This window comes from Haliotis rubra, unplaced genomic scaffold (genome assembly GCF_003918875.1).
Source record: "Haliotis rubra isolate DU_JTF1 unplaced genomic scaffold, ASM391887v1 Scf231, whole genome shotgun sequence".
Lineage (NCBI taxonomy): Eukaryota > Metazoa > Mollusca > Gastropoda > Lepetellida > Haliotidae > Haliotis > Haliotis rubra.
Window position 1 is genome coordinate 1,178,730 of NW_025766348.1, and position 27,305 is coordinate 1,206,034.

The window sequence follows — 27,305 nt, forward strand, 5'->3', positions numbered from 1 at the left end:
CAATCAAACTCTCTTCTCGATAACACACGTCCACACAAGGTAGGGACAAGAAAGAAAAATGACAGGCAGAGGTGGTCATGTGATCATCTGAGCGAGCTGCATGCTTAAGGAGATGATTGACAGGTGTTGATATCGGGAGGGGGTCAGAGGTCGGGAAGGGGTCAGAGGCCAGGAAGATTTGATTCAACTTAGCTGACAGCACGTTTCCACACATGGTCGTAGAAGAAGAAGAAGGTGCATACCATGAGATAGGATAAGTGGGGTGAGGTGAGGTGAAATTGGGTTTAACGTCGTTCTTGAGAATATTTCGCTCATATGACGACGTGATAGGATAAGGTTAAAAATTTATTATTTATTATTCCGCCGATGTTTGTATCAAACATAACTCCTAAACCTATGTTCTGAATCGCTTACAAAAAATCACACAGATGCGCACCGAGGTGTAGATATTCCCCTTAAAAATCTCTAGGCTCTAGGACCAATAGCAAAGGGGAGATACAGTAGAACATGGTTATAGCGAACACGGATATAGCGTACAAACGGATATAGCGAACATATTTAAAAGTCCCGTCAACAGTCCTTTATAATATCATTAAAATTATACGTGAATAACGAACTCGTGAGTAGCGAATTAACGGTTATAGCAAACTGATTTACTACCCCCAAGACCCAATTAACGACGTGATTAGCGAACTCACTCAGTGTCAGCTCAGCCACTTAGCGATACAGTATACATCAATCTTGTTGGTGTTGAATCAACATTTATTGATGGTCATTAATTAATTAACAAAACAAACATATCGTGTTTAACCCATTCAACAACCGTTTTCGTTGACGAGGACGGTATCCATTGCCGTAGTATGATTGGCTGCCTTAGGTCACGTGTCTGATTTTGACCAATCACGATCCTTATGGCAGACTGTGGCAAAAAAGCGTCATTAGAAACCAATCTTTATCCAATAAAATCGCTTTTTACAACTGTGAAAATACTCTCGGTGAGGGTACAGTGATGTTGTTGATGTTCCAGAGCTGTCGAACGATACCAGACACCACACGATTCGCCTCGCATGTTATTCATACGAAGCTTCGAAAACGGAGTTATTTCCCGTTGTTGTGTCATGTTAACGAACGGAAAGCCTGATTACATAAAAATGAAAATATAAAAGAAAAAGGCACGGGCATGTTATGACATGTCACAAATGGATAAAAAATCGATACAGTTTTTGCTTCTTTCGTGGTTTATCTGGACATTATAAATGTAAGCTTGCATTTTCATTAAAAAATAAATTTATTTATGTTGTAGTTGTATTATTTCAATTTTATTATAAAAATAAACTTCATATTTATCAACATGATATAGGTAATGTCTGTGAATGTCTACATCTCTACAATCCAAGATGGCGGTCAAATGTGAATAACAAACAACGGATATAGCGAAACTAAATTTCTTGGTCCCTTGGAGTTCGTTATATCCGTGTTCTACTGTAATTCAAAATTAATTCCAAAATTTCAAAGTTTGACAGCAAATATCTCAAGAACTAATTGTTCCAACACTTCCAAATCTCTTGTACAGATGCACAATCGAATTCCCAACAATTTTGCCTGGACAGGTAGTTTGCTCCCAAAATGTGCAAATTCTGCACAAAAAGTGCCAGTATGATAGATGATGTCTTGATGATTCCAGAACACTAATTGTTTTGACCGTAGACCCAAGACCAACTGAAATACAGCCTTTTACAGAGGGAACTATTTCTTCTCCGGAACTTCTTAAAAGGTACATGACCCCCCGCCACCCCAGCTGTAGTTGCAAGACCCGCTCGCCTGTCAAAAACGTGTTCTGGCTCCGTTTTTGACGATGATTTCTAGCCCTCAGATACAATAGATAGAACTAAAGCCATACAGTTGTTACAGATCTTGTGGTTATTAGAAATTGTGGCATTTTTAAAGTCATTCAAGGCATTTTTAAAGTCATTTTATCATCTTGTCCATGTAATGTAAAGCATTCTGCCTAGATTCCTACAGAAATCTGTCTGTTCACTTAAATACTCCTTGATTGTTTGTAGCTGAAACAGCTTTAGTCACATAGTTTAGACATAAAAAAAAAAAATATCAACCAGTTACACAGTGCAGATGGTCATGAACCGAGAAACCCACTTTCAGTTGTATTCCTCAAGAAGTCGTGGAGGAAATTCAATCCAACTCACACCAAAATCAAACCTAAACATATCAAAGAACACATTGACAAAAGACAAGAAAGTATAAGGTCACCTCAATTGTCATGAAGCTGATCATATTAGGAGAAAGAGTTGAGAATAGCATGAAGACAAACAAATAAAAGGTTCCTAAACACAACATACAGTGATTAGTTCAACTCTGACCATGACAGAAAGATGTATAGCTCAACACTGTGAAGAAAAATAAAGCTGACAGATGGATGTGCTCAGTACCTTTCTTTTTTGGCATTAATCTGATACTGCAGGCGCTTCTTTTGGTCTTTTCTCTTATTTACATCTTTCTGCAAAAGAAAGAAGGATTATCATATATTTCATCAAACTCTCTTATGGTGCTGCCACATGCAGTACACCAGTACCACATAATAGTAAAACACAAACATGACTTCATCCACCACAACAAAAAAAGAATAATAAATAAAATAATTATTTTTGAGTTGTAGGGCTAGGGCATTCTGATTTCAAACATGTAGTTCCAAACTTGGGCACAAAAGACACATGTGCATATACAGATTTTCCAGAAATTATTGAGAAAATCTTTGTTTCCTAATACTGATGACAGAATTTTACAAGTGTCATCAGAAGATGACAAATCCCCCCGGCCCCCATAAATTTGATAGAACAAATCAACTGACAGTTACTTAAAGTCCAACTTGACTTTTTGGGACTAAGTCCGAAACGTTTCCATGGAAACCAAGAAAAATATAAATGACAAAAACCTGCAAATAGCAAAAGGCACCACTTCAAGATCTGTCTCATAATTATATCTGCCAAGTTCTGTTGAAAGATATTGAATGGTTTTCAAGTTGTGCTCTGGAAACAAAGCCCACCCCTCCCTTTTGAGACTATGTCTAAAACGTTTCCATGGAAACCAAGAAAAATACAAATGACAAAAATCTGTAAATAGCAAAAGGCACCACTTTAGCTTATGTTTGATATATCTACCAAGTCTTGAAGAAAGATATTGATCAGTTTTCGAGTTGTTTTCCGGAAACAAAGCCCACCCCTCCTTTTGAGACTAAGTCTGAATCGTTTTCATGGAAACCAGGAAAATAATAAATCACAAAAGTCTGTAAATAGCAAAAGGCACCACTTTAGGTACTGTTTGATATATCTACAAAGTTTGGCAGCAAAATATAGAATGAGATGCTTGATTGGCATTTTAGAAGATGATATTTGATGAACATAGAGATTTTTCTGGGTTACATCTTCTTTTTATTCTTTTTATTTTTATAAATCACAAAAGTCTGTAAATAGCAAAAGGCACCACTTTAGGTACTTAGAATTTAAAAATTAAAAATTAATAGAATTTATTTTTATATTGCCTAACTTCTCTTAGTTTTTGCGAACATAAACACCCAGTTAAGTCTTTAAAAATTTATTTAGAAACAAAGCCCACCCCTCCCTTTTGAGACTATGTCTAAAACGTTTCCATGGAAACCAAGAAAAATACAAATGACAAAAATCTGTAAATACTTAGTCTCAAAAGGAGAATAAAAAGAATAAAAAGAATAAAAAGAATATTTTTATTCTATATAACACATTATTTTTATTATTAAAATTATAAATCAAGAGTTATCTCCCCTTTGTTGACATGGCAGATTTGACAGCACAAAAGAAAAAAAAAGACTTAACTGGGTGTTTATGTTCGCAAAAACTAAGAGAAGTTAGGCAATATAAAAAGAAATTCTATTAATTTTTTATTTTTAAATTCTAAGTACCTAAAGAGGTGCCTTTTGCTATTTACAGACTTTTGTGATTTATTATTTTCCTGGTTTCCATGAAAACGATTCAGACTTAGTCTCAAAAGGAGAATAAAAAGAATAAAAAGAATAAAAAGAATAAAAAGAATATTTTTATTCTTTTTATTCTTCTTTTTATTTTAATAAAAAGAAGATGTAACCCAGAAAAATCTCTATGTTCACAAAATATAGAATGGTTTTTGAGTTATGCTCCGGAAACAAAGCCCACCCTCCCTTTAAGACTAAGTCTGAATCGTTTCCATGGAAACCGGAAAAAATAAAAATGCCAAAAATCTGTAAATAGCAAAAGGCACCACCTTAGGTTCTGTTTGATATATCTACCAATTTTTCTTGAAAAATATTGAACAGTTTTTGAGTTATGCTCTGGAAACAAAATGATTACGGACGGACTGACGGACGAGGCGTTGACTATATTCCCTGCATTACATGCCAGGGGGATAAAAATAGGTGTTACATTATGTAGTAAGGTACTCAATATGGGAGGCAACTCTTAAGAATGAACCTTACATCAAGAGTTATCTCCCCTTTGTTGACATGGCAGATTTGACAGCACAAAAGAAAAAAAAAGACTTAACTGGGTGTTTATGTTCGCAAAAACTAAGAGAAGTTAGGCAATATTCTCTGAGTTAAGTTAAAGTTAAATCTAAATCTAAATCACAGTGCTGACAATATACATGAAATATCAGCAGCTTATTATCATGACCATCAGCACAGCCATGTACAGATCAGCTGCCTGCGTGTAATTAACCCTAATGAACCTTAGAGTATGGCCGGTTGGCCACAGAAGTTTAACATTGTGGATGAGGAGCATGCTGGATACTGCAGGTTGACCATACATGTATCGTAATACGATACGGGGCAGCCTGACAGTCAGTAGTATATAGACAATGAATTCTTTATGTAACGGGACTTGACCCTCGGACAGCGACTAGGCAGGTGGGCTGACGATCGCCTCTGTGATGCTGCCTGGCCGTTGCTGCACTATCATGTAATTGCATATTTAGCTGCCGAATAAAGTGTTGTGGACACACTGATGGACTTCTGTGTTTGAAGAGACGATATCCCACAAACATCTAACAGCCCGGGATACTTGGTTGGTACCTTTCTTAGACGATTGCCCGTCACTTGTGCCTCATAATCCGTACCTTCAGTTTAAACGAATTACTCTGTTTCATGTTTTCCAAAGCTATTACTGCAGTAACGACTCCAGACCCTCTGTCGTCAATTCTTACCGAATCACCAATTTTGAGAATGAAGGCAGCCATGTTTGTTTACAAACAATGTAAACTCGCGACGACGTCATCAATGAAATGTTAAACGTTTTAGGATTGGCATGGCATGGCTATATAAATTTCCAGGATTATTATTATTATTATGGAGTTTTGTGAAAGTTGTGACGTAATTTGCATAGTTATCAGATTTGGATACCGAGTTTATCAGATTGCTTTATTGCACCGATAACACCCTCCATTAGATGATAAACAATAAGAATAATTCCGCCTCAAAAATAAGTGGAGCAGACGTAAATGACCGATCAGCACTAATGACAGCCATCACAACCAAGTGGGGAGAGGCGTTGGAAGGTCGCTCTGCATTTGGATCCTACTAACATATGTATTGGGACGTGTGGCTGAGCTGAATTCTGTGAAGCTCTGTTAATAATTCTGTGAAGTATTTCTGTTATTGTTTATAAAGATTGTACTTTTGTCAGATAGGTGCACATTTAGGACGCCATGCAGATTTTATTTTATGCCATTTTGCAACTTGTAAAGCTAGCGTATAGCAAAACAGCGAATCCTGTGACATCATTAGGAAGTCTATTTACATCTGTGAATCCAAACCTTTTGCCTGCTAAATCTGTCTTTTCACTTGGAAAACGGAGGAAATTGTGGCTCTTCCCATTGTTTGATGACGCCTTGCATTCCCAGGCAACACAATACACCATCTTACCATTTACAAAAACGACAGAAAAAAGGCAGTTTACGTTACTATAGTGCTTGGTCTCAGGCAATATGGCTAACTTTAGTCACATATGATGTCACGAATGAAAAGGTCATGTGAGTTGTCAGCGGAATATGCATAATGGCCGAAGCTGAGATAACAAAAACTGTTTTTGTGACTAAAATATAAATAAAAATATTTTTGCATTGAAAATTGGGGTACTTGCTTCTGATGACTTTATCTTTCACCCAGTCATTTAATGCAATTTTCTAGTTTTCTCCTTTAAAAGAGATATACAGTGAAAATGTGAAATCAAATCATGTTAAAAATATATAAATACAACTATCGTGAAAAAGACTTTTAATTCAGGAGCCTTAGGTCCAAAATGGATCTTGGCGTGACAATCGATCTCCGCCCCTTATATTATCACAAGTAGTGAGTGAGTGAGTGTAGTTTTACGGTGCTTTCAGCAATATTCGAGCGATATCATGGTGGGGGACACCAGAAATAGGCTTCACACATTGTACCCATGTGGGGAATCAAACCCCAATCATCAGCGTGACAAGCGGATACTTTAACAATTAGGCTGCACCACCACCACCCAAAAGAAGTAACTGTTTACATTGTGGTTGATGTGCAAAGGTCAATTCAAGTTTAGAATCTGAATTATTTCCAAAACAGAACATATATGTTGAGCTCTATAACGTAATAATTATGCTTGCACCAAATTGTTTTTTGTGACAGGGCTGCTTCGACACAGAATGGCTGCTTTAAGAGTTTACTTTATGTCAACAATTTGATGTTCCAAATCTTAAATACATAACGCTTTCACAAAATCAGAACACAATTCTATCTCTGCCACTGGTTTGAAGGGGGGACTCACCTTGATCTCTCTCAGTTTATTCATATGAGATTCCAAGTCCTTTGACTTGCTTTGAAGGCCGTTGTACTGTTCTTCCAAACCTTGCAACTTGAGCTGACACGTCTGTAACAACAAATTAACATATAATTTTAGCATTCCATTTTTTCAAATTGGCAAACATGATTTAAAAGTCATTTGAAATTGCCCTCAAGTTCACGGTGTTGAATTTGGGGTGAAGTTGAACCTGTATGCCTGAAGAAGTGCAAAATTGTGCACTTGTCTTGATGTTGACTAAGTCTAATGAGATCTGGTTGCCACAAGTACAGAATTGATGGCTGTCACATTCGCACCAGTGGTAACTCCATTCAACAGCTTTGTTACACACAATGCAACAAATAATCAGCAATAAACCCTTCATAGGATACATTCCCTTTCATGAAGTACTCAAGTAGGATTAGAATATCTGCCTATCTGTGAGCTGTGTGCCCCATGTGGAAATCTCTGGTCATTACTGTGATTTTGAAGATGCACAACACAAGAGCAGTGTGTGCTGGCACGGCTTTGTGTCCGCTGATGAGTTGTCTTCCCAAAGGGAAAGCTCTAAAATGTCGCTAGTTTTATTGAGTCAAAATTAACAGGGTCAGTAAGGCACAACAAAAAACTGATTGACTATCAGTGACTCCCTCAGCCTTGCCGGACGTGGAAAAGCCTTCCCATGGAATAAATAAAGTATTATGGTCCAGAATCCATGGACCATGTCTTTGTTAATTCCATCAAAACTTGGTTATCTGAAAACCAATATAACTGGATAGTCCTGTTCACACTTGAGTGTGTAGATCCAATGATATTGATGTAGTCTTAAAATGTTATGCTGTCGGGGAGACTGAAACCTTGCAATTAACCAGCTTGACAATTTAAACCATAGATTAAACAGTTATGATACTTATCCCATCTCACAAGAAGTCCTTTCTCTTCCTATTTCTACAGTGGAGTGGAAACGACCAAGAAGTTTTCAGCCTCTCTGAAATGCTTGCCCCGACACATCCATGTTAAAGATACTAACATAGGTCTTCTCAGGAAGCTTATGCTCATCGTAGATTATGTGACCGCCAGCTGTAGTTATTCTCGTCTTGGAGCCAAAATACCCATAAAATGTGTGGTAGGGGTGGTTGGGCGGGAATCCATCGTGTGAAGTAAGATAATCATCATAAATATTCTATGTCAAATTTTACCCTTATCCCATCTCACTTTATACCCTTATTTGTGAATCATTATAACTGTCGATGGAAGTTCCCAGGTCATATGACTGCTTTTGACAGTCATTGTTTAGAAGAATCTGGCCGAATCCTTCCATTCCACATTCTTGAAGATCTACTTCTGCCTGTGAATAGAATTGCGAAAGTCAGGTTTGGCCTGAATATACTGCCTGTGCCTTTAAGTGTCATGCAGTTGCATCATTTGCAATTTAAGCAGCTCCACTGAAACCTGGAACCTGTTCCCCGTTCCACTTTAGTAGAGACATCTCATATGGGCTCACTAAATAAGGATCAGCTTATCTAAAAAGCTCCATCTTAGTGTCCATTCCAACGAAGGTGATTCAAGGGATTGTGATGCATCCAATAAAATGTGTGTGAGTGAGTGAGTATAGTTTTACGCTGCTTTTAGCAATATTCCAGCAATACCATGGTAGGAGACACCAGATATGGGCTTTGCCGTGATGAGTGGACGCATAACCATTAGGCTTCCCCACCGCCCCTATCCCATAAAAGGCATGGTGACATGGGAAATAGACATTGCTATGGCCTCTGTAGCGGGCAGGGCACACTCTGAAACAAACCAAGGGCACCGAGCACAATAGGGATCTTGACAAAAGCTAACAAACAATTTCAAAGTCAAGTTCCACATATTTGCCATGTTTTCCCTGAATCTTTATAATTATAATTATGTTTTGCAGATCACGATAAAAAAAATGCATCAGAGAGAGATCGAGTGGTCCTGGCACAGTCAGGCTGGTAAGGATCATCATCAGCTCCCTCTCCATGCAGCCCAGACAGTGAATTGTACTTCTCCCAGGAAACGCTGCCTTGTCGAACACACCATGAACTTTCTGAAGAATATGGAGACTCCCTTAAACTGCAGCCTTCTGCACTACCCAGAGTGTCAGAGGGTTGTGCTCCTCACATGTGCCAAGAGATCAGGAGGTACCAAACCAAGAACAATGGGGAGTCGGACGACAATGTACTTGGGATGCAAGCAAGACATTTCAAATGCTGTCAAAAGGGACAGAAAATTCATATAACATAAATAAACTCATTGGCTGTATCAAAAACGACAAACTCTGGTTTGTTGGCACAAGCTCTTCTTAAGCTGTATATGTCTAGGGTCGTACCATGGATGGACCTCGGAGTCAAAGCCATAGGCATGGAGGCAGCAATAATAGAGGCAATGAGCCATGCCATCCGGTCATTTAAGATATGATGTTTGTGCCAAGGAAGGGCTTCCACTGACAATGTGTTTGACAGTCTCAGTAAATTCATTGCACTTATCATTATTATTATGTTTTACAGATTAATAATAGTATGCATCAGAGAGGGTTCAGGTGATCCTGGCACAATAAGGCTAGTAAGGCTCATCATCAGCTCAGGACCCTTGTCCCCTCTAAACATAGCCCAGACAGCGAATGGGACTTCTCCCAGGAAACGCTGCCTAGTCGAACCCACCAAGAACTCTCTGCAGAATATCTAGACTTCTAAACACTGCAGCCTTATGCATTACCCAGAGAGTCAGAAGGGCTGTGCTCCCAGTGGAGAACCCAGACACTCTCTCGATCCGAGCCAAGAGATCAAGAGGTACCAAACCAAGGGCACTGAGAACATGGGGAGCCTGACGACAGTGTACTTGGGATGCAAGCGAGACATTTCAAATGCGAGCTCTGCATATTTAGCATGCTTTTCCTGAATCTTGCCATATTTAGCATGCCTTTTATGCATCTTGCCAATCACATCAAAAGGGACAGAAAATTCAATGATATAAATAAATTCATTGGCTTTATCAAAAAGGACAACATCAGGTTTGTTGGCTGGAATTCTTCTGAGGCTGTAAATGGGCCTATTCCCAAAAAGTTTAAAAGCATCATTTTCCTTTCAGACACCCTGGACATGTTCAGGGTCGTACCATGGATGGACCTCGGAGTCAAAGCCACAGGCATGGCGAAAACAATAGTAGAAGCAGCAAGCCATGCCATCATGTCGTTTAAGATATGCTGTTTGTGCCAAGGAAGAGCATCCACTGACAAGGTGTTGGACAGTCTTTGTAAATTCATTGCAAAATTGACATTTCATGGAAATATTTTCTTTAAGAATCACACTTTGGCAATTGCCAGTGGAAAGCCCTCAGTTTCACATTTAAGAAAGACTTTATCCTGGTGAAGGAGTCCGTTGGATTACCGTTCTGTTCCACACACTGCATGTATACAAAATGCAATGGTTTCTAATGTAAACAGTAATGTAATGTGTTGAAGTAACAATATTTTGATGCTTTTGGAGTCAAGTGTAAGCTGGAGTCAGCTACTGACAAATCCAAATTGAGCCTTCCCATGTAAAACATATAATCCAGACGTGGATTATGAAAAGCTTCAGTGCATGTTAATTAATGGACCTTGTGTTGGAGAGGTTGGAATGTGGTTGGTGAAAGTCGAAGTCTGTAAACTTGGCCAAGTTTGTGCTGAGGGAAGCTGACCATTAAAACCATTGATTTCCTTTTAAGGCAGGTGTCCTTTTATAGTACAGGCATTCTAGGCCAATTTGGCAGTCAACTTGGAACAAATTGTAACAGAAATGTTTTCACCACAGTGCATGAGGTCCCTAGAACACCAAACCAAAAGTCCTAAGGAATCCAAGCGTGGGAAATTTGTTAAAATTGCATAACTCCAATATGGCCGCCAAATATTAATAATTTATGATATATCAGATGACACATTTGAATGATTTAAGTTTTGAAACTGGGGTTTTTGGCGGCAAGGATTCACATAAAATATGTATTAACATGATTTGCTTAATAATTCATTCCCAAAAATCCAAAATGCCTGCCAAAAATCAAAAGATTCCCACATTTATGGCATTAAAACATGACATCTGCATCATATAAAGTTTGTACACAGTGTATTTAGACTCTACCATGATTCTAGGGTATATTCCAAAAGAATTGGTGTGAAGTTAATTTCAAAATACCAAATATGAACTTAGACCAAAAGTATGCTCCTTAGGCTATATTTTGAGAAATCGCATTCCCCAACCTGAAATTATACAAACGCAATACTTCCGAATATCAGTTTATTGATATACATACGTATATACTACCAGAAAATTGCTGAATACAACAGCAAATCATGAAGTACTTGTTACATTCGTTGTTTTCTATTTTGTCCAATTACGCACGTCGGCATCAGACTCGCTATTTGTCAGACGTGTGTGCCGTGAAAGTTATTCTGTATTCTCATTGGCTGACAAGATGTCATCCTAAGGGAAAAACTAGGGAAATAGACATTGTCCTGACTTAGCATAATATAGTTCATCAGTTTTGGGGGGAATAACTTATCTGCGTCGCTTATATTATCTCTGCTCGACCATGGTGGGATCTTGTATGGTAACTTGATACATTATTAATAAAAACTAGGATCCTAATTTTTTTCAACAATGTAATTCCAGTGTCATTAATTTCAGATAATTTCTATTTTCCCCCATCTGAAGCATAATAATTTTTTTATAATCCCAGACACCCTGCAGTCACGCATTTGACACAAAAGGAACTGCAATCACATTTCAAAAGCATATTTTCTGAGGGACTGGTCATTTATTTATAGGGGTGGGTGTGCTGGTTGGACTGTATTACGTTTTGCTGATGAATAATATTCCTGATAAATCATATGGTCTATCTTTAAAATTATTTTGATATCAAGCGGTGCCTCCGTTTCGCTTGATTCTTCTTCTCATCTTCACTGGAAGATTGTCTTTCAAGATGTAAAATCGGATGGTATTGATATGGTCTAACATCCATTTCAGAAATGACATCAGGATCATCTTTTATTAATTCAGAATCCATGGACACCGTTAAGTTGTGAGGTAAAATCAAAGAGAAAGCCATCAGCAACAGGCACATAGGACGTCATGTCATGTGATACCCCCTCTGCTCATTAACTGTTGGGTGTTTCCGTAATATGCGAAAATACAAGTATGGTTTTTTGTGTGTTTCTTGCGATTTTACAAACTTTTTGTTCAATTTTAATCACGGAAGGTGACTTTTAGAATGCCTAAACTATGAAAAGTTTTGTTTTCGTAAGTATTCTCCTTTAAAGAATCAAGTGTTTCCTCCTTGACACCGCCATACAAGGAAGCCATAACTTTCTCTCCTGCTGCAATCATATCTCTGGCCACGTTTTTCTTGATTGAAAAACTTGGCTTGATCAGTGAAAATGACATCATGTGTCACCTTCTTTAAAGCCAGACCTTTTGTCAGCCAAGATGTGGTGTCACAACCTAAAATGGTGTGGATGAAGAGCAGATTTTTAGAAATTGTCCTTTCCGTGTCCTTTTTCATGTACTTTGTACTGTATGGTTTATGGTCTATGTCATGGAGAAACTCAGTCATTTTCACAACAAAGTCACTTATGCCATCCTTGTTCAAGTACAGGCTCTGTAGCCACCCCCCTGAGTTGTTTGAGTCTTTTCTCTCCCCATGCAGACAAATAAGTAGTCCTGGCTGATGCTCTCTGAAAGTCCATGAATGCTGATCAGAGAGCCCAGTGGAATAGTGGAAGAGTGTCTACGTATGACAATGTGAGTCACATGAATGCTACATACGTGACACAGAAGTATGGTGCTTCCGCTATTGTCTTTGATGGTTATACACAAGAACCCTCAACTAAAGATGTCACACAACTGTGAAGAGCAGGCTCTTGCCCAAGTGTGACAGTACACTTTACCGGTTAAATGATCATCTAATCCAAGAAGGAAGAATACCTTGACAATAGGATAAATAAACAGTGCTTCATCAATTACTGCATTAACGAACTAGAGAGAGCTGGTTGCAGCACTGATCATGCAAAACATGACGTGGATGTCCTCATCGTTGAAACAGCCATTGCTTCTGCCAAAACAAGAGACACGGTTCTGGTGGAGATGACACAGACCTGCTATTGCATCATGCTGAAATGAATCAACATGAGCTGTTCATCGCACCAGAGCCCAAGAAATTATCAAAAACAAAGTGCTTGTGGTTCATAAAACAGTCCAAGGAGTCGTTGGGTCCAACAATTTGTGAAAATCTGCTCTTCATCCACGCCATTTTAGGTTGTGACACCACATCTCGTCTGTTTGGGCTGGGAAAAGGTGTAACCTTTAAGAAGGTGGCACATGATGTCATTTTCACTGATCAAGCCCAGTTCTTCAATCAAGAAAAACATGTGTCCAGAGACGATATAATTGCAGCAGGAGAGAAAGCTATAGCTTCATTGTATGGCGGTGTCAAGGAGGAAACGCTTGATTCTTTAAGATACATTTGTTTCTGTGGCAAAGTATCCAAAAGTAGTTCTCCTAAGGAGCCACAGACTCTTCCACTGACATCAGCAGCTGCAGGTTACCACACTCTACATGTGTACTATCAGGTGATGGCATGGAAGGGAAATGATCTCAGCCTGAAACCGGACTGGGGTTGGCACATTGTGGATGGAAAGTGTATGCCATTACAAACATTTGTAAAGATATTTGCTGCAGTTGCAAGAAGGACTGCAACACAAGGAGATGTATGTGCAGGAAGTATGGTCTAAATTGCACCACAATATGCAGAGAATGCCTTGGTACTAGTGGTGGGAATCGGTTGAAATTTCATAATCGATTATCGGTTGCTATCGGATTGTCCCATCCAATCAATGATTGATTGTATAATCGGTTACACTGATTAAGAATTCAATATTTTTTACATCTTGTGCAATTCCCAGGTAAACATTTGAACTCTGTTACAATACTGCAATACTGTATATTTGTCATTTTTTTAATCATGTGATAATAGTGAGCACTAAATGAAATATGTCAGCTTTTGTGGTTGGTTTCTGTGAAAAACGTGACTTTAGGGTGCATCTACAAGAACCTAATGATCCTAAATATAATATTTTTCATAAGTTTTAATTGTCATGTGAAGCAAGATAGCACAAAATCACACACAACCAAAGTCAACATTGATCAACAAAAAATGTGTACAAAAATAAATACTGACAGGCAACCAAGATATATACTACCCATCAAACGTTTAGACTCACTTAAAACACTCACTATATGTTATGTATATATATATGGTTACATCGAAGATGAATTTCTCCCCTAACTTAGGGGAACCAACTACATACCTTAGGCAGATGACTTGCATGAGGATCATGCATCAAACTGCTGAAAAGCATGTGCAAATATCGTGCATGTGAACAGCTGCGTTTTGGTGTAAAGGTTTTGTTAAGAATTCATCAATTTTCACTGAGTTTCATCATTTAATGAACTCAAAGACAATAATCTTATCAATGTTGCGAATTTGTTTTACAATACATCAGTTCATGTGTAAACAGTACCTCTAAACAGTATGGAATATTTTACAAAATCTAGTTTAGAACAGTTGACTGAAGTAAGTGGCTACATTTACACTAGTGAGTCTAAACCTTTGATGGGTAGTATAGAAAAGATGACTGTTCAATTCACTCTTTTACAGATTCTCCACAATCACAACAAATCCTCACATTGTTTTTAAAAAAATTGACCCACTTTTCACACTAATGTACCGTATATTACCGTAGATAAGCCGAATTTTGAGGACCAAAAATAGCAGTCTGTAGAAGGGGGTCGGCTTATCTATGGTTTACACTTTCGTCAAACTTTTGTTCAGGGGGTAAGAAAACGACATCGTATTGCTTTGCATGAACAAACAGACAAGAGAAGATGACTGCCAGAAAAGACGTCAAATTTGCAATTAAACATCACTACACAAGATTATTTACCTTTTCAGTTCTAATTTGTTTTGCTAGGCATTGTATTGTATGCAGGGATTAAGATTACCGTGTGTATTTGTCTTGTATGTAAAGGCGGAAATTAGCAATCAGCTGTGCACACGCTTCCTGGCGATCTAGTTAAACATACCCAATAATATAACGGGATGAATTCTGATGCAGTGAACATCTAAAACTATTGTTTTACCAAGAGAAATATATCCTAGCATTGTGTAATTTTACTTACAGGTTTTGCTCTATAAATGCAAAATATGTATAATCAATACTAAGGTTATATGGACCCTCAGGAACATGGTAAGCTGAAGTTGGACGCGCATGGAATGAGGTGAAATACACATGCCAGTTTGTTGTGATCGCCAGCTGCAATAAATATGGTATTATGCAAAACAAAATATATATGCGTATCCATTTTCTGTCAACTACACTTCATTTTGAGGCATGAGTAGACACAATATGATTGTGATTTCTGTGAATAAAGCGGATATAAGGTATGATTATCGGTAACTGCCAGTTGTCTTGTGGTCTGAGTTGGGTATTCATTACTATTTTTGTAAGAAATATTAGCGACAATCGATTATGAAATTTTGCAATCGATTATCGCATCGGAAAAGAGTAACCGATCAATTATCAATTATATGACGTTTGAATTGTGACATTGACGTTTCGTCAGAACTATTCATTTCAATATCAATTGTTTGTTACAGAAGAATTCTGATTTATTTTAGGATTCCTATCCCATTGTACATTTAAAATCATACTGTGAACGTATGTATATCAATAAACTGATATTTGGACACATTGCGCTTGTGTACTTTAATATTGGGAAATGCGATTTCTCAAAATAGAGCCTAAGGAGCATACTTTTGGTCTTATTTCGTAACAATGTGAAGTTCTTATTTGTTTGTTTTAAAATTAACTTAATCACGGTAGAGTCTAAATACACTGTATACAAACTTTATATGATGCACATGTCATGTTTTAATGCCATAAATGTGGGAATCTTTTGATTTTTGGCAGGCATTTTGGATTTTTTGGGAATGAATTATTAAGTAAATCATGTTAATACATATTTTATGTGAATCCTTGCCGCAAAAAAACCCAGTTTCAAAACATAAATCATTCAAATGTGTCATCTGATATATCATAAATTAACATTTGGCGGCCATATTGGAGTCATGCATTTTAACAAATTTCCCACGCTTGGATTCCTTAGGACTTTTGGTATGGTGTTCTAGGGACCTCATGCACTGTGGTGAAAACATTTTGTTCCAAGTAAAATGTTACTTTGCCTGGACTATTAGTCTGAAACCATGGTCATTACTTCATCCTCAAGGATTCTGATCTGATTTCCTGGCAGAGTTTGGTGGCTTGTATCTGTGGTACCCACTCCTTCTTGACTTATGTTACGCCTTTCTTCTTCTGGGGCAGCCACCATGAAGACTGTTGGAGCCAGTCACAGCCTGAGATACTAAGTTCTGTGTGCTCACTGATAGATTAAATTGTGCTGTGCTGAAAAGGGTAAGTAGAGATTTGAAACATGCTGAAGTAGGCTGTGTCTTGACAGATTTCTTTGTCTGTCATACTGCTCTCCTACAATGGAAAGCACAAGTCTTAAAACTATCTGCACAAATGTAGGGCATAAATATATGGAAATCTCACTAGTCATCATATCAGTATCAAGTTCATCTTGCAATTTCTTACACACCCGTGGGTGAGAAACCCATGTGAGCAAATTGGCATCAAACATATGCGTGAGATCGATTTCCAAGCCCGTGATTGGCTACTCCATGGTGATGACCTAGGGTCAGATTATGACAGACTACTTTCTTGATTAAAATTCATTGATAAGTTTCTTGTGCTTCAATCGAAAATACCTGACACAGTAACGTCAGTGCCAGTTTGTGGTGAGATCGATTAGCCTACGTTATATGAACGACTATAAGATGGGCCACTTTCTCAACCCTCTAAATTCTTGGCAAAACCATGTAACTCAAGTATAAGTCGTCCCCTTTCCCTGTATGTATCGGTATTGGGTAGATCAACGTTGTGACTGTTCAACACTGTAACATGACGAACGTAAACACGTTAGAATTTGATGGTAAGTTGTAAACAAATGTTTGTTTTGTTTTGATATTTACTGTTTCATACTAACGGAACACTTTGTATATGGCATAATAAAACATCCAATAAATTGTCGACATACTGTGTTTGTTATCTTTTGTAAAAGCATGTTCTTTTGCCAGCTTGGTGAACCGAAAGTTCAAGATACCTGAAACTTGTTTATTTTGAGAGCAGTTTCTGATTGGCTAACGATAAAATGAAAGGCCAATCAACAGAAGCCTTACATAACCGGTTTCATAATTTCCTATGAAAAAAGACAAACGATGATGTTGCTTTCTCTCATTTATATCAGACAGTTCACTCTTCAAGATAAAAAAGGAAAAACACTGAAGAAACAAATGTAAAATAACAATTGCATACACATATCACCATTGAGTGGAGGGATGCATACAAATAAAATATCCATCATCATTCACGTTGAAACTCTTCATGCGTCTAAAGTATCTATATATAAAATATCGCATACATGTATTGATGTTGAGGGTAGGGATATCTCTATACAAATACAAATATAATTTTTAAGTCAGCAGCTAATGTTCATTGTGATTTGATGGATTCTTTTCACAAGTCGGCTTCTGTGAACCCATCGAACTCAGTGTCCAACTCCTCCCCTGCGCGAGCTTGCCAGGCTCGCTCATCTATTTTGTCGTCGTAATAGTCATCAAGGTGTGTGTCACTTTCGATGTTATCATGGGAGGTTGTTTTCATGAGGTCTGAGAAGAGTTCATCGTCTTCACTGCCGTCCATGACGTTGGAAATACCGCACTTTAGGAAGCTTCGTCAGACCATATCCCCCGGAAAAGCATCCCACGAGTCACGCACCCACGAAGCGACTATAGGGAGGGGCGCACATCTCATGGCATTGTTCTTAGTGAACGTGTGTTCTCCATTCACCATCCACTCGAACCACTGCTGTCGCACTCTCTGTTTGAACGGCTTGTTCAGGGAGACATCCAGGGACTGGAGGAGTGACATGCACCCGACGGGGATGACTACTTGTCTTGTCTTGTTTTCCTTTAGTTTCTTCTTCACGCCGTCACACAGATGCGCTCAAAACATGTCCCACACAAGGAGAGACTGACAACCTCGGGCACCTCCCGGTCTAGCCATCCATACGTCCAACAGTCAGAGCAGTACCAGCGTCTTGTCCATCCACCCCTTGGGATGTACAGCGATGATGACACCTGGAGGAAACTTCTCTTTAGGCATCGTCTTCCTCTTGAATATCACCATCGGCGTCAACTTCTTTCCATCGGCGGTGCACGAGAGTACAACGGTGAAGTGGGATTTCTCTGCTCCGTCATCTTCACAGTGACGGTTGACGACCCCTTGGTGTGAATGGTCCTGTTCCCTGGCATGTCGAATGTGAGGGGAGTCTCGTCCATGTTGCCTATTTGTGACAGTTCGTAATCAATGGCCTTCCTCTCTTAAAAACGAATGCGTGGAAAAGGTCCACCTTCGTGTCCACCTCCTGGGATAGTTTCTGTGCGATGTGTGTCTTCTGTCTGAGTGCAAGGTTGTGTCTTCCTAAGAATCGAGTACACCATGTAGATGATGCCTTGAAATTCTCAGGAGGGTTCAGCTCTTTCCTTTTCTTCCGGTACGTCTGGAGTGTGTGATGACGTATCATCATACGTGTGACGATAAACCCACTCTGCCTCTGCGACATCACCCACTCTTCCCATTCCTTCTGTAACTCGACGAACGGGGTTTTCAATCCTTGTCTGTCCTTCTTCGTTTTCGGCATCTGAAGAAGAGCGTCCATCTTCCTCCAGTCACGTACCTGCTTCTCATTGACTGAGAACTCCCTTGCAGCCCTCTGCGAAGTCGATCACTTGCAACTTGAAGGAGGCTTCGTAATGTGTCGTTTGCGTTTGATATCCATGAGGAATGATGATTTTAAATCTAAACGGATGTTTTATACTTTCAAGTTATTCCAGCGGAACTTATTAAACTAGCAACACCTACTGTAGTGAATTGAATATTTAACAATGAGTAAATTAAGTCTTCTGACTTAATGGAATTTAATGCTTGTTTAACGCTTATATATCCAGAATCTGTATCTGCTGAGAAGGATATATACAGTCTCATTACTGTTGTGTGTTGATAAACATTAACTAAATGTTAATAAACACAACAAAGCAAATACCATTACCGATTACATAAATGTATCCATAGTTACATCCAGCAAGTCGAACAAACAAACTGGTGAGCTTGCAGGTATGTCCCCCGTGTATGTCGCTATGGTTGTCTGGTTCTTGATAAAGGGTAATAATCTCGTATTACACAGTAATTTAGCGATCACTTCCAAGAAAGATTGTGTGAAATGTTTTTCGACTTTGTTTAAAAAGTGAGTGTATGTGTAAAGACCAACTATTGAAAACACATCATATAAATGTTACTACATTCAAATATGTTTGATGCAAAAATTTGATGTGTAAATATTTCTGTAAATGTGCTTCAAAATGATATTTTTGTATCAAAAACCGTTCAGTTGGGAACACGCATTGTGTGGGATGCATTGAGCGAACGCTACTGGTACAGATTCATTTACCGAGACTGATCAAGTCACACAGATATTTGACTTTGATGTAATTTCTTGATTAATATCATCTGTAGTATTTATTAAATCATTAACAGTATTTTTGAAAACCATCACACAAAACTGCCACAGAATACAAAGAAGTTTACTTTACGTGAAACTTTCTTTCAAGTCGTGTCACGTGGCCCAACTTTATCGATCGATAACAAAGTACCGGTAAGTAAATAGTTGTGATCAAAATATCTGAATAAATTTAATTTAACGTTTATATTATGAAATATATTTTACAAAAGACAAATAACAAAATTTTATATTTTATGTTTATTTGTCCCACAATGTCATATACCTTTGGAAACGTCAGTACGTATATGCTTCCTGCTTCCGGTGTAAACATCGCCAGTTGAGTTTGCTGGGCTGGCAGATGCACTCACCTGACCTCTGGAATTTTTGGGGTAGATTAATGAAGTCTTTCAGTGGCATTTAGAAGTTGTACATTGATGTCCAAGATATTTTTTATGGATTAAACTTCTTTTTTAATTTCTCTCACAACGTTTCCGAGACCATTCCAGGTCCCTTCATCAGGTGAACCCATCCAGATTAATGAACTCAATTATAAGTCGGGTCTGATTTGTTAGCTCCATTTTCTGGTATCAAATTTCAGACTTATAGTCGGTCATATACGGTACTTACTTAATTGATGCACTGATGAAGGATGATTTTTTCACCGATGAACCTGGCGATTGTAACGATACAGATCGATCCCCAAACCTTGAACAACTATATGATCATTTGCAAATTGACAAATTCCTTCATGACAATCAGAACCGAAAAACACAACGTAAAACAATGTACAACATGAGGCGTTTGCAAGGGTTCATGATTGCAAATGGCGACACACGTCCTATCGAGTCTATTCAACCAACAGAACATTGTGACATTTTGTGTACATTTTTTATTAGCCTCAGAAAGGAAGATGGTAGCAATTATGAACCATAAGTACCTTAAGTCAAAGCACTAACGTTCATCACTTATCAATGATCGTGAATTCGAAAAGTTAAACACTGTCATCAAAACAAAACAAAAAAGTTTTCAAGAGCGAAGGAATGGGTAACCTACCTCGCCGTGCTGAATCACTCACTGATGATGACATTAACAAACTCTATGAAACAAAACAACTTGGTCCTCACGATCCCAAATCCATTTTGAACACCATGTGGTGGAACAACACCACTCATTTTGGGATCTGTAGTGTCAAACCACACACTGACATGAAATTCGGGTTGTTGTTTTTTGGACTAAAAACTGACTCAGATGGTAGAGAATTTCTTGAATTCACAGAGAGTAGTATATACAATAGCGGTACGAGATCAATTCCAAGAAAAGACTCTGTAAAGCTTTATTTATGAAATAAAGCTTTTGTCAGGCCTTTATCTCTCCCCGCTAGTGTGTATACCACTGTTTGAATCCCCAGTTAACTTCCTGGTCACTATGACCGCGAACCAACACTTCCTGGTTATGTGACACTATTGTGACCGCCCTATATCATGTTGACCTCGACGAAACAGTTTAATGTGAATCGCCTATGAGCTCTTTGGTCTTCGTGATGAAGGCTTGCCGGGCTTGTTGTACCCCTTCTTCTATGTACGTTTTTTTCTCGGCTTCGCTGACGGCAGTCTTACGAGACTTGGTTCGAATCTCGTTTCATCTCGTGGTACTTGGTGAGTTCAGAGAGGACCAAACGAAACTCCTCCTCTGAGATCTTGTTGTCTGTGAGTGCCGTGGAGATATGGTCACTTAACGTGTTCAGCTTTGCTTCAGCTAGAACCCTGATCTCGTCGTGCTTCAATGCTTTACGATGCAGTCTGAGGAATGCAAACTTAAACACCAACCCCACCAACCCTGACACCCCAGCTGTTATCTCGATGCCTAGCACTATGGGTGCGGACAGGATGGTGGTCAACAACCCCTAGTCCCATGCTGGTTGTCATAAGGGCTGTATCGGCCCCGTCCACGACATTGAAAGCTCTATGGTACTTCTTGCATAACACTGCCCGTGTGTCGCGGTCTTGTTCTAGTTGCCTCAAGCGGAACCCGTCTACGGTTTCCACTGTTTTTGCTACTTCTTCTACGACTGGGTACAGCCCCATCCTGTGCGTATAATATATACTACAAGATATTTTTTAATTGGTCTTCATTTAATAGTCGATCAATGTACTTGAGGCTTGTAAGGCCAGTATCTCGTGTAGGTGAATAAGGGAAAGGTCAATAGGTAACTTTTGTAATATACTAACCATCGCGGTGCTTGTTAAGGGGGGCAGCAACCCCAGTGAGGGGTCCGAGCTCAGTTGTATGACGATACGACAATGGTAGTTCCAAAATGGATATGTATCTGGCCAATTTATTGTCACCCCAGGGTAAAAGGCGCCAGGGTGGAGCCTCCCCCTCCAACCCATAAATGGCGGCTGGGAAAAAGACTTCTATGATGAGTGTGGAGCCTGGGGGCATAATCATAGAATATGATAGGCCAATGTATAAGTTGAATGATAAAAGTGCATCCCTGGTTGTTGCATATAACATGTAGCCCGGGTGATGCTGTGTTTGGGAAACTCTTATATCCTGACCCGCGGTGAAACCCCCGAGCAAGATACCGTTGTTCTTAATTTCGGTGATATAACCATCCTTGTCAAAGGAGACGTAAGGTATGTTCATCATCCATTCGGGTTCTTTAAAGTCTGCCAGGGACACCTGCCTATACACGTTGTCTTTCAAGTGTAGGACGTACAAGGTGCCTTCCTCACCGGGCAGATCGAACCCCTCCGTGTCTCCTAGGTCCCCGAGTGTGATGTTGGGCCGATGACTGGTCATTGCTATATTACTATCACAAGATAGTTTCCAACTGTTTTTCTGATAACTTCTCAGGGGTGCACTTCACCCCCATGAGGTGTATGTTGTCGGGTAGGAATATCTTGGTGAGTGATATCGTGTCTTCCACGGTCACGGTGACCCCCTGCAGACTGGTGTGGGAGTCGACCCCCACCCGCACGTAAACAGTGCAAACGTGATACTGGTGTTGTTTCACCCACCGGAGTTTGATCCCCTTCACGACTTCGACTTCGCGCTGCGATGGTTCACCTAGGTAGACTTGGATGACCAGCGTGGAGTTCACCGGTAGACTCTCCAGGATGTTGACCACGCCTTCAAATTCAGACACCACCTGCAACGCCACGTTTTGCGTCCCGGGCTTGCTCGACAGCATGTGGGCTGCCATACTGGCGACTGGGCTGATGACTACGCTACGCCTCTGCGTCGGGACGTAAGCCACGAGCAGGTTTCCATTGTTCACGACTTTGTTTAGGTAGTTGTCTTTGTTCTCTGTGAACAAGTAGGGGGAGCCGAGACTAATGTTGAGAAACCAATTGACTCGAGAGGGTAACAACACCCACTTGTCGTCGTTGGTGAAGACGAGGGCATACTGCTTGTTTCGTGCAACGGTCGTGCTCTCGACGTCTTCTAAGTCGAACAGTTTGCCGCCGAACGATGGGTATACCGACCATCTATCATCACCGATGCGGACTAGGTCAAGCCGAGTGTTGAGGGCCGCTCCTGATGTATCGACTGTATCACCTACGGTTCTACCAGAGGGGACTTCGATGCATTTGTAAATGCTGTTTTAAGCTGTAAGGCATACAGTCTACTCTCTACTCCGGGGTCGGTGTGTCCCCGAGGTCGGAGATCCCTACATTGTGCGCTAGTCATCTTATGTGCAGCGTTATGCTGAGATTTCCTATATTCACAGGATTATGTTTTATATCTAAAACTGATATTACCAACTCCCGGGATGGTGCCCCGAGTTAGCCTCTTGTACTGCCGCGATGAAAACGACTCGGTTCTGCCATTGTTGTACTTCTCCGTCTTCACCGGTACGGCTCTCAGCAGCGTGGAAAGGCCATCGGCTTGAACGTTGTCCGTCGTGCTCAGCTGATCGAGATGAATGCACAGCTCGCGGTACGGGACTAGGTTGGGTAACTTCGTACCCGTGACCATGGTTGTAGGTTTTATCTCGTCCGGCGGCAGCCCAAGTGTCCTCGCCAATGGTCGGCCGAGCCTCAAGGGGTTTATTCCGTTGTTGGTTAACACGACCGTGCCGTTTGAGTCGTTAATCTTGAGTTCTGCTCCCACGGGCTCAAAGACTTCATCGCTTAGCGAGCACACGCTGTAGTAGCCATCGGTTATGTGATTGCGGACGCCACTGACGAACAGCTTGTTGTTGCTGTCGTTGATGTTGGTCCACCACGGCAGGTAGGTGATATCACAGAGTGCGACGTCGAGGTGACTCGACGTGTTATCGATCGCGTGCAGCAGCTGAACGGCCTCACCGCTCGTTATCCCTGGAAGTGTCACGTACATATTAGAGTATATATACCATTATATAATACTTTTAACATGTACAACCCGGGAGTGTTTTATCCTAAGATGGACATAGACTTCACGCACATTAAGATCGTGGTCGACGTGGCTGGGTTGTACTTCGGAGCCCAGTTCATCGATGTGTTCGACCGGTATAGGCTTTTGGTGACGAACGTCAAGGCAGTCCACGCCTGGTTCAACAACCCGATGCAGTTCTGGCAGAATCAACTCAACTTCGCCGTGTGGTGCGCGACGACTGGTTGTGGCTTGACGTTGACCGACACTCGGCGGGGGCCGCTGGGTCAGTCTGTGTTCACGTTCCACGTGTACTACCAGGTCAGGCGTATCCTCAAAGAGATCAGCCCGCTCCCACAGGACAAAGCATGGGGCGCAGAAAATAACCCGTACGACCGACGGGCCTACGAACACGTTTGCAACTAATTCGATCTAGACCTGAAGACGGATTGGCGTTTGCCGGGGCCGAACCACGGGTTGGGTATTCCATATGATGGGGGGCGACCCGTGAAAGAAGCCAGTGATGACTTACTGAAACGAGATGTACTACGCGAGTAATGAATGGCGAGATGACCGTATGAACTTTAAAGGTGGTGTTGCTTTCACCGTCTAGAAAGTGGAGCAGCCCCCCGCGGACGATTGGAAGATGTTCATGCTGGACACGTCGAAAGGGTTTACTCGTGCCGGTGTCACCAGATTGAACAACTCGATTCGAATGTACGTGTGGGTGCTGTTGGGTGCGCAGGCACAAACTCGTTCCGACATCCTCGGTAAGGGGACTGCTTACGACGCGCAGAAACAGTTCATGGCCAACGTCGAGGATGCTATTGCTAGACCGGTCGCTACCAAAACGTGTTGGAATACGCCCGGTCGAAAGTCGACTACGTGTTCGACGTGGGACTGTACATGGCCCCGAGCGACATGCAACTGAGAGTCAATAAAGTGGTGGGCTACAACAACGAAATAGTCATAGCCACGGCCGACCAGAAGTTGGGCGTCAACCCCGATGTCAACGTCTCCCACGCCCCACCACCCACGACCGGTGAAACGGGTATAGTGGCGCCACCCCCGAGTCCGGGGCTCAACCAACACCCCAACAGCCCGCACAATCCAATCAATACAGGGTGTCAATACAGGCATCAACATGAGTCACGGGCATAGTCGTACTCCACCCCCGGAGCCCAGGGTTCAGGCCGCACCCCCACAGCCCCTTCCACCACGTGAGTCGGCTGAGAACAACGAACACCTCGATAGTAAAACCACGCTAGTGGTCGCTGGGATCGCGATTGGCCTCATCTGGCTAAAAACTCCTTAGCGGCTACATACACCAGCCCGGCCACGGAGACGATGGCTGCCAACACATTTTGCCTGAGCCACGTGGCAGTTTTAGCCAGCGTACTCAGCAGCCACGAGACGATGCTACCCAGGATGCCGGGCAGGGCTTCGGCGACCTTACCCGCGAGTTTAGCCAGGGCCTCCGCGAGGAATTTCAGGTGTCTTCTCACCCAGTCTCTGGCGTCGCCATTTGGGGGTGTTGATGTACCTCCATTCAGCGATACGACCAGGGTTGATATGATGAAGCCCAATGTCGTCAGAACGCTGGCGATGGTGATCCCTTGCTCTCGGAAGAGGATTCGGATCCTGTCAGCTAGCGTGGTGTCCTGGTAGAGTCCTCGCTCGATGGTTTCCCGCACGTGGCTGATCTGGGACCGAAGCTGTTCTCGGAAGGAGGACGCCGCTTCCAGCCGGGTCGACCTTTCCTCTTCCAGGTTCCGCAATCGTTCCTCGATGATGGCTTTCAGAGATTCGTCATCTACCTGACTGAGTCTTTTCACGGGCGTCTATCGCGTCCAGTTTGGCTGTGTTGTCCACGAGTGACCCACGAATGTTTTGCAAGGCCTTGTCCAGCCCCCGCAGTTCCCGAACGATAAATTCGAACCCGGGTAAGGGTTTGTTATGGTACGTGGCCAACAATTGTTCGATTGCACGTTGGGGCTCATCGTTGAATTCGGCCCTGGTAGCTTGCAGATCTTGGATGACCTTCGGGGGAAGCTTGGGCCGATAATATATGAGGTTAAGTACATCGCGGATCAGTTGCCCACCATGGCGACTGACGAGTGTCGATAAGGCAAGCGGTTCTCTTGTGCGTCTCACAAGATTGATCTCCGGGTGAGCCTTCAATCGCAGCGTGCCGTTCTCGTCGAGGGTGAACTTGGAATAGTCTCGTCCCAACGGCTCGACGTTGTGTTTACGATTCAACTCGTCGTAGTATTCGGCGGCGGCCTGCTTCACGAGTTCGTTGACTTGCGTGAACAGGGTTTTCCCAGGTCACCATATCCCAGGTCACCAGAATCTAGAAGCAGAATGCCATAGCCATCAACATCTTCGGACACGAAGGCAACGATCATGCACAGGATCAGCCCAATGCAGGGCCGTCGCATGATCAATATATTCATGATCCAGCGAGGTGGTAAGTACCACTATGCGTGGATAAAACACTTCAATCGAAATACGACGGGAAAAAACACTTTTGTGAAAGATGCCTGAAGGATTGCCTAGGCATGGGACAGACAGCCGTACGAATCGACATGCCAAATGAAAACGACAACATCTTAAAATTCACCAACCACAAGAACCAGATGTCCGTACCTTACATCATCTACGCCGACTTCGAAGCCTTGGTCGAAGTACAGAGGCGCCGCTCACAGCGCGTGCAACCTCAAGCTCAGAATCAGCCCCAAGACAATCAATATCCCAGTGGTCTTCCACAACTTGAGAGGGTACGACTCTCCCAAGGCGATCACGACCACGCCCAGAATGTGTGGGAGAAACTGGGCTGCAGGAACCTGGGTGATTACCACGACCTGTACTTGAGAACGGAACCCACTCCTGCTGGCTGATGTGTTCAAGACGTTCAGAAAGACGTGTTTCAAGCATTATCACCTCGACCCCCGCGTGGTACTACACCAGCCCCGGTCTCTCTTGGGATGCTTTGCTGAAAAAGACCGGAGTTAAGCTGGAACTCCTCACCGATTACAACATGCACTTGTTCATCGAGAAAGGATTGCGAGAGGGGATTTCCATGGCTGCCAAACGCTACGCAAGAGCCAACAATAAGTACGCGGAGAGCTACGACCCTAGCAAACCCACCAATCATCTCCTCTTTCTCGACGCCAACAACCTGTACGGTTGGGCTATGAGCCAGTATCTACCCACCGTAGATACTGTCCTAAAGTCGAGTGGGTGCCTGAGATAGACGTCATGAGCATACCGCCGGATTCGGGGGCAGGTTACATCCTCGAAGTTGACTTGGAGTACCCAGCAGCATTACACAAGTCCCACAACGGCTACCTCCTGGCTCCAGAACGTTTGATGGTGA

At 41.5% G+C, this 27,305-nt stretch overlaps 1 protein-coding gene across 1 annotated transcript in view; it reads right to left on the bottom strand.

Moving 5' to 3' along the window:
* The window catches only part of LOC124278117 (structural maintenance of chromosomes protein 5-like), a 387,080-nt gene that overhangs the window by 117,792 nt on the left and 241,983 nt on the right, over positions 1 to 27,305 (bottom strand). Inside the window, exons 16-17 of the mRNA XM_046713865.1 lie at positions 6,819 to 6,920; positions 2,448 to 2,515 (exon numbers count right to left, since the gene is read on the bottom strand). Coding sequence (XP_046569821.1) covers positions 2,448 to 2,515; positions 6,819 to 6,920 — 170 coding nt within the window. The remainder of the gene's footprint in view (positions 1 to 2,447; positions 2,516 to 6,818; positions 6,921 to 27,305) is intronic.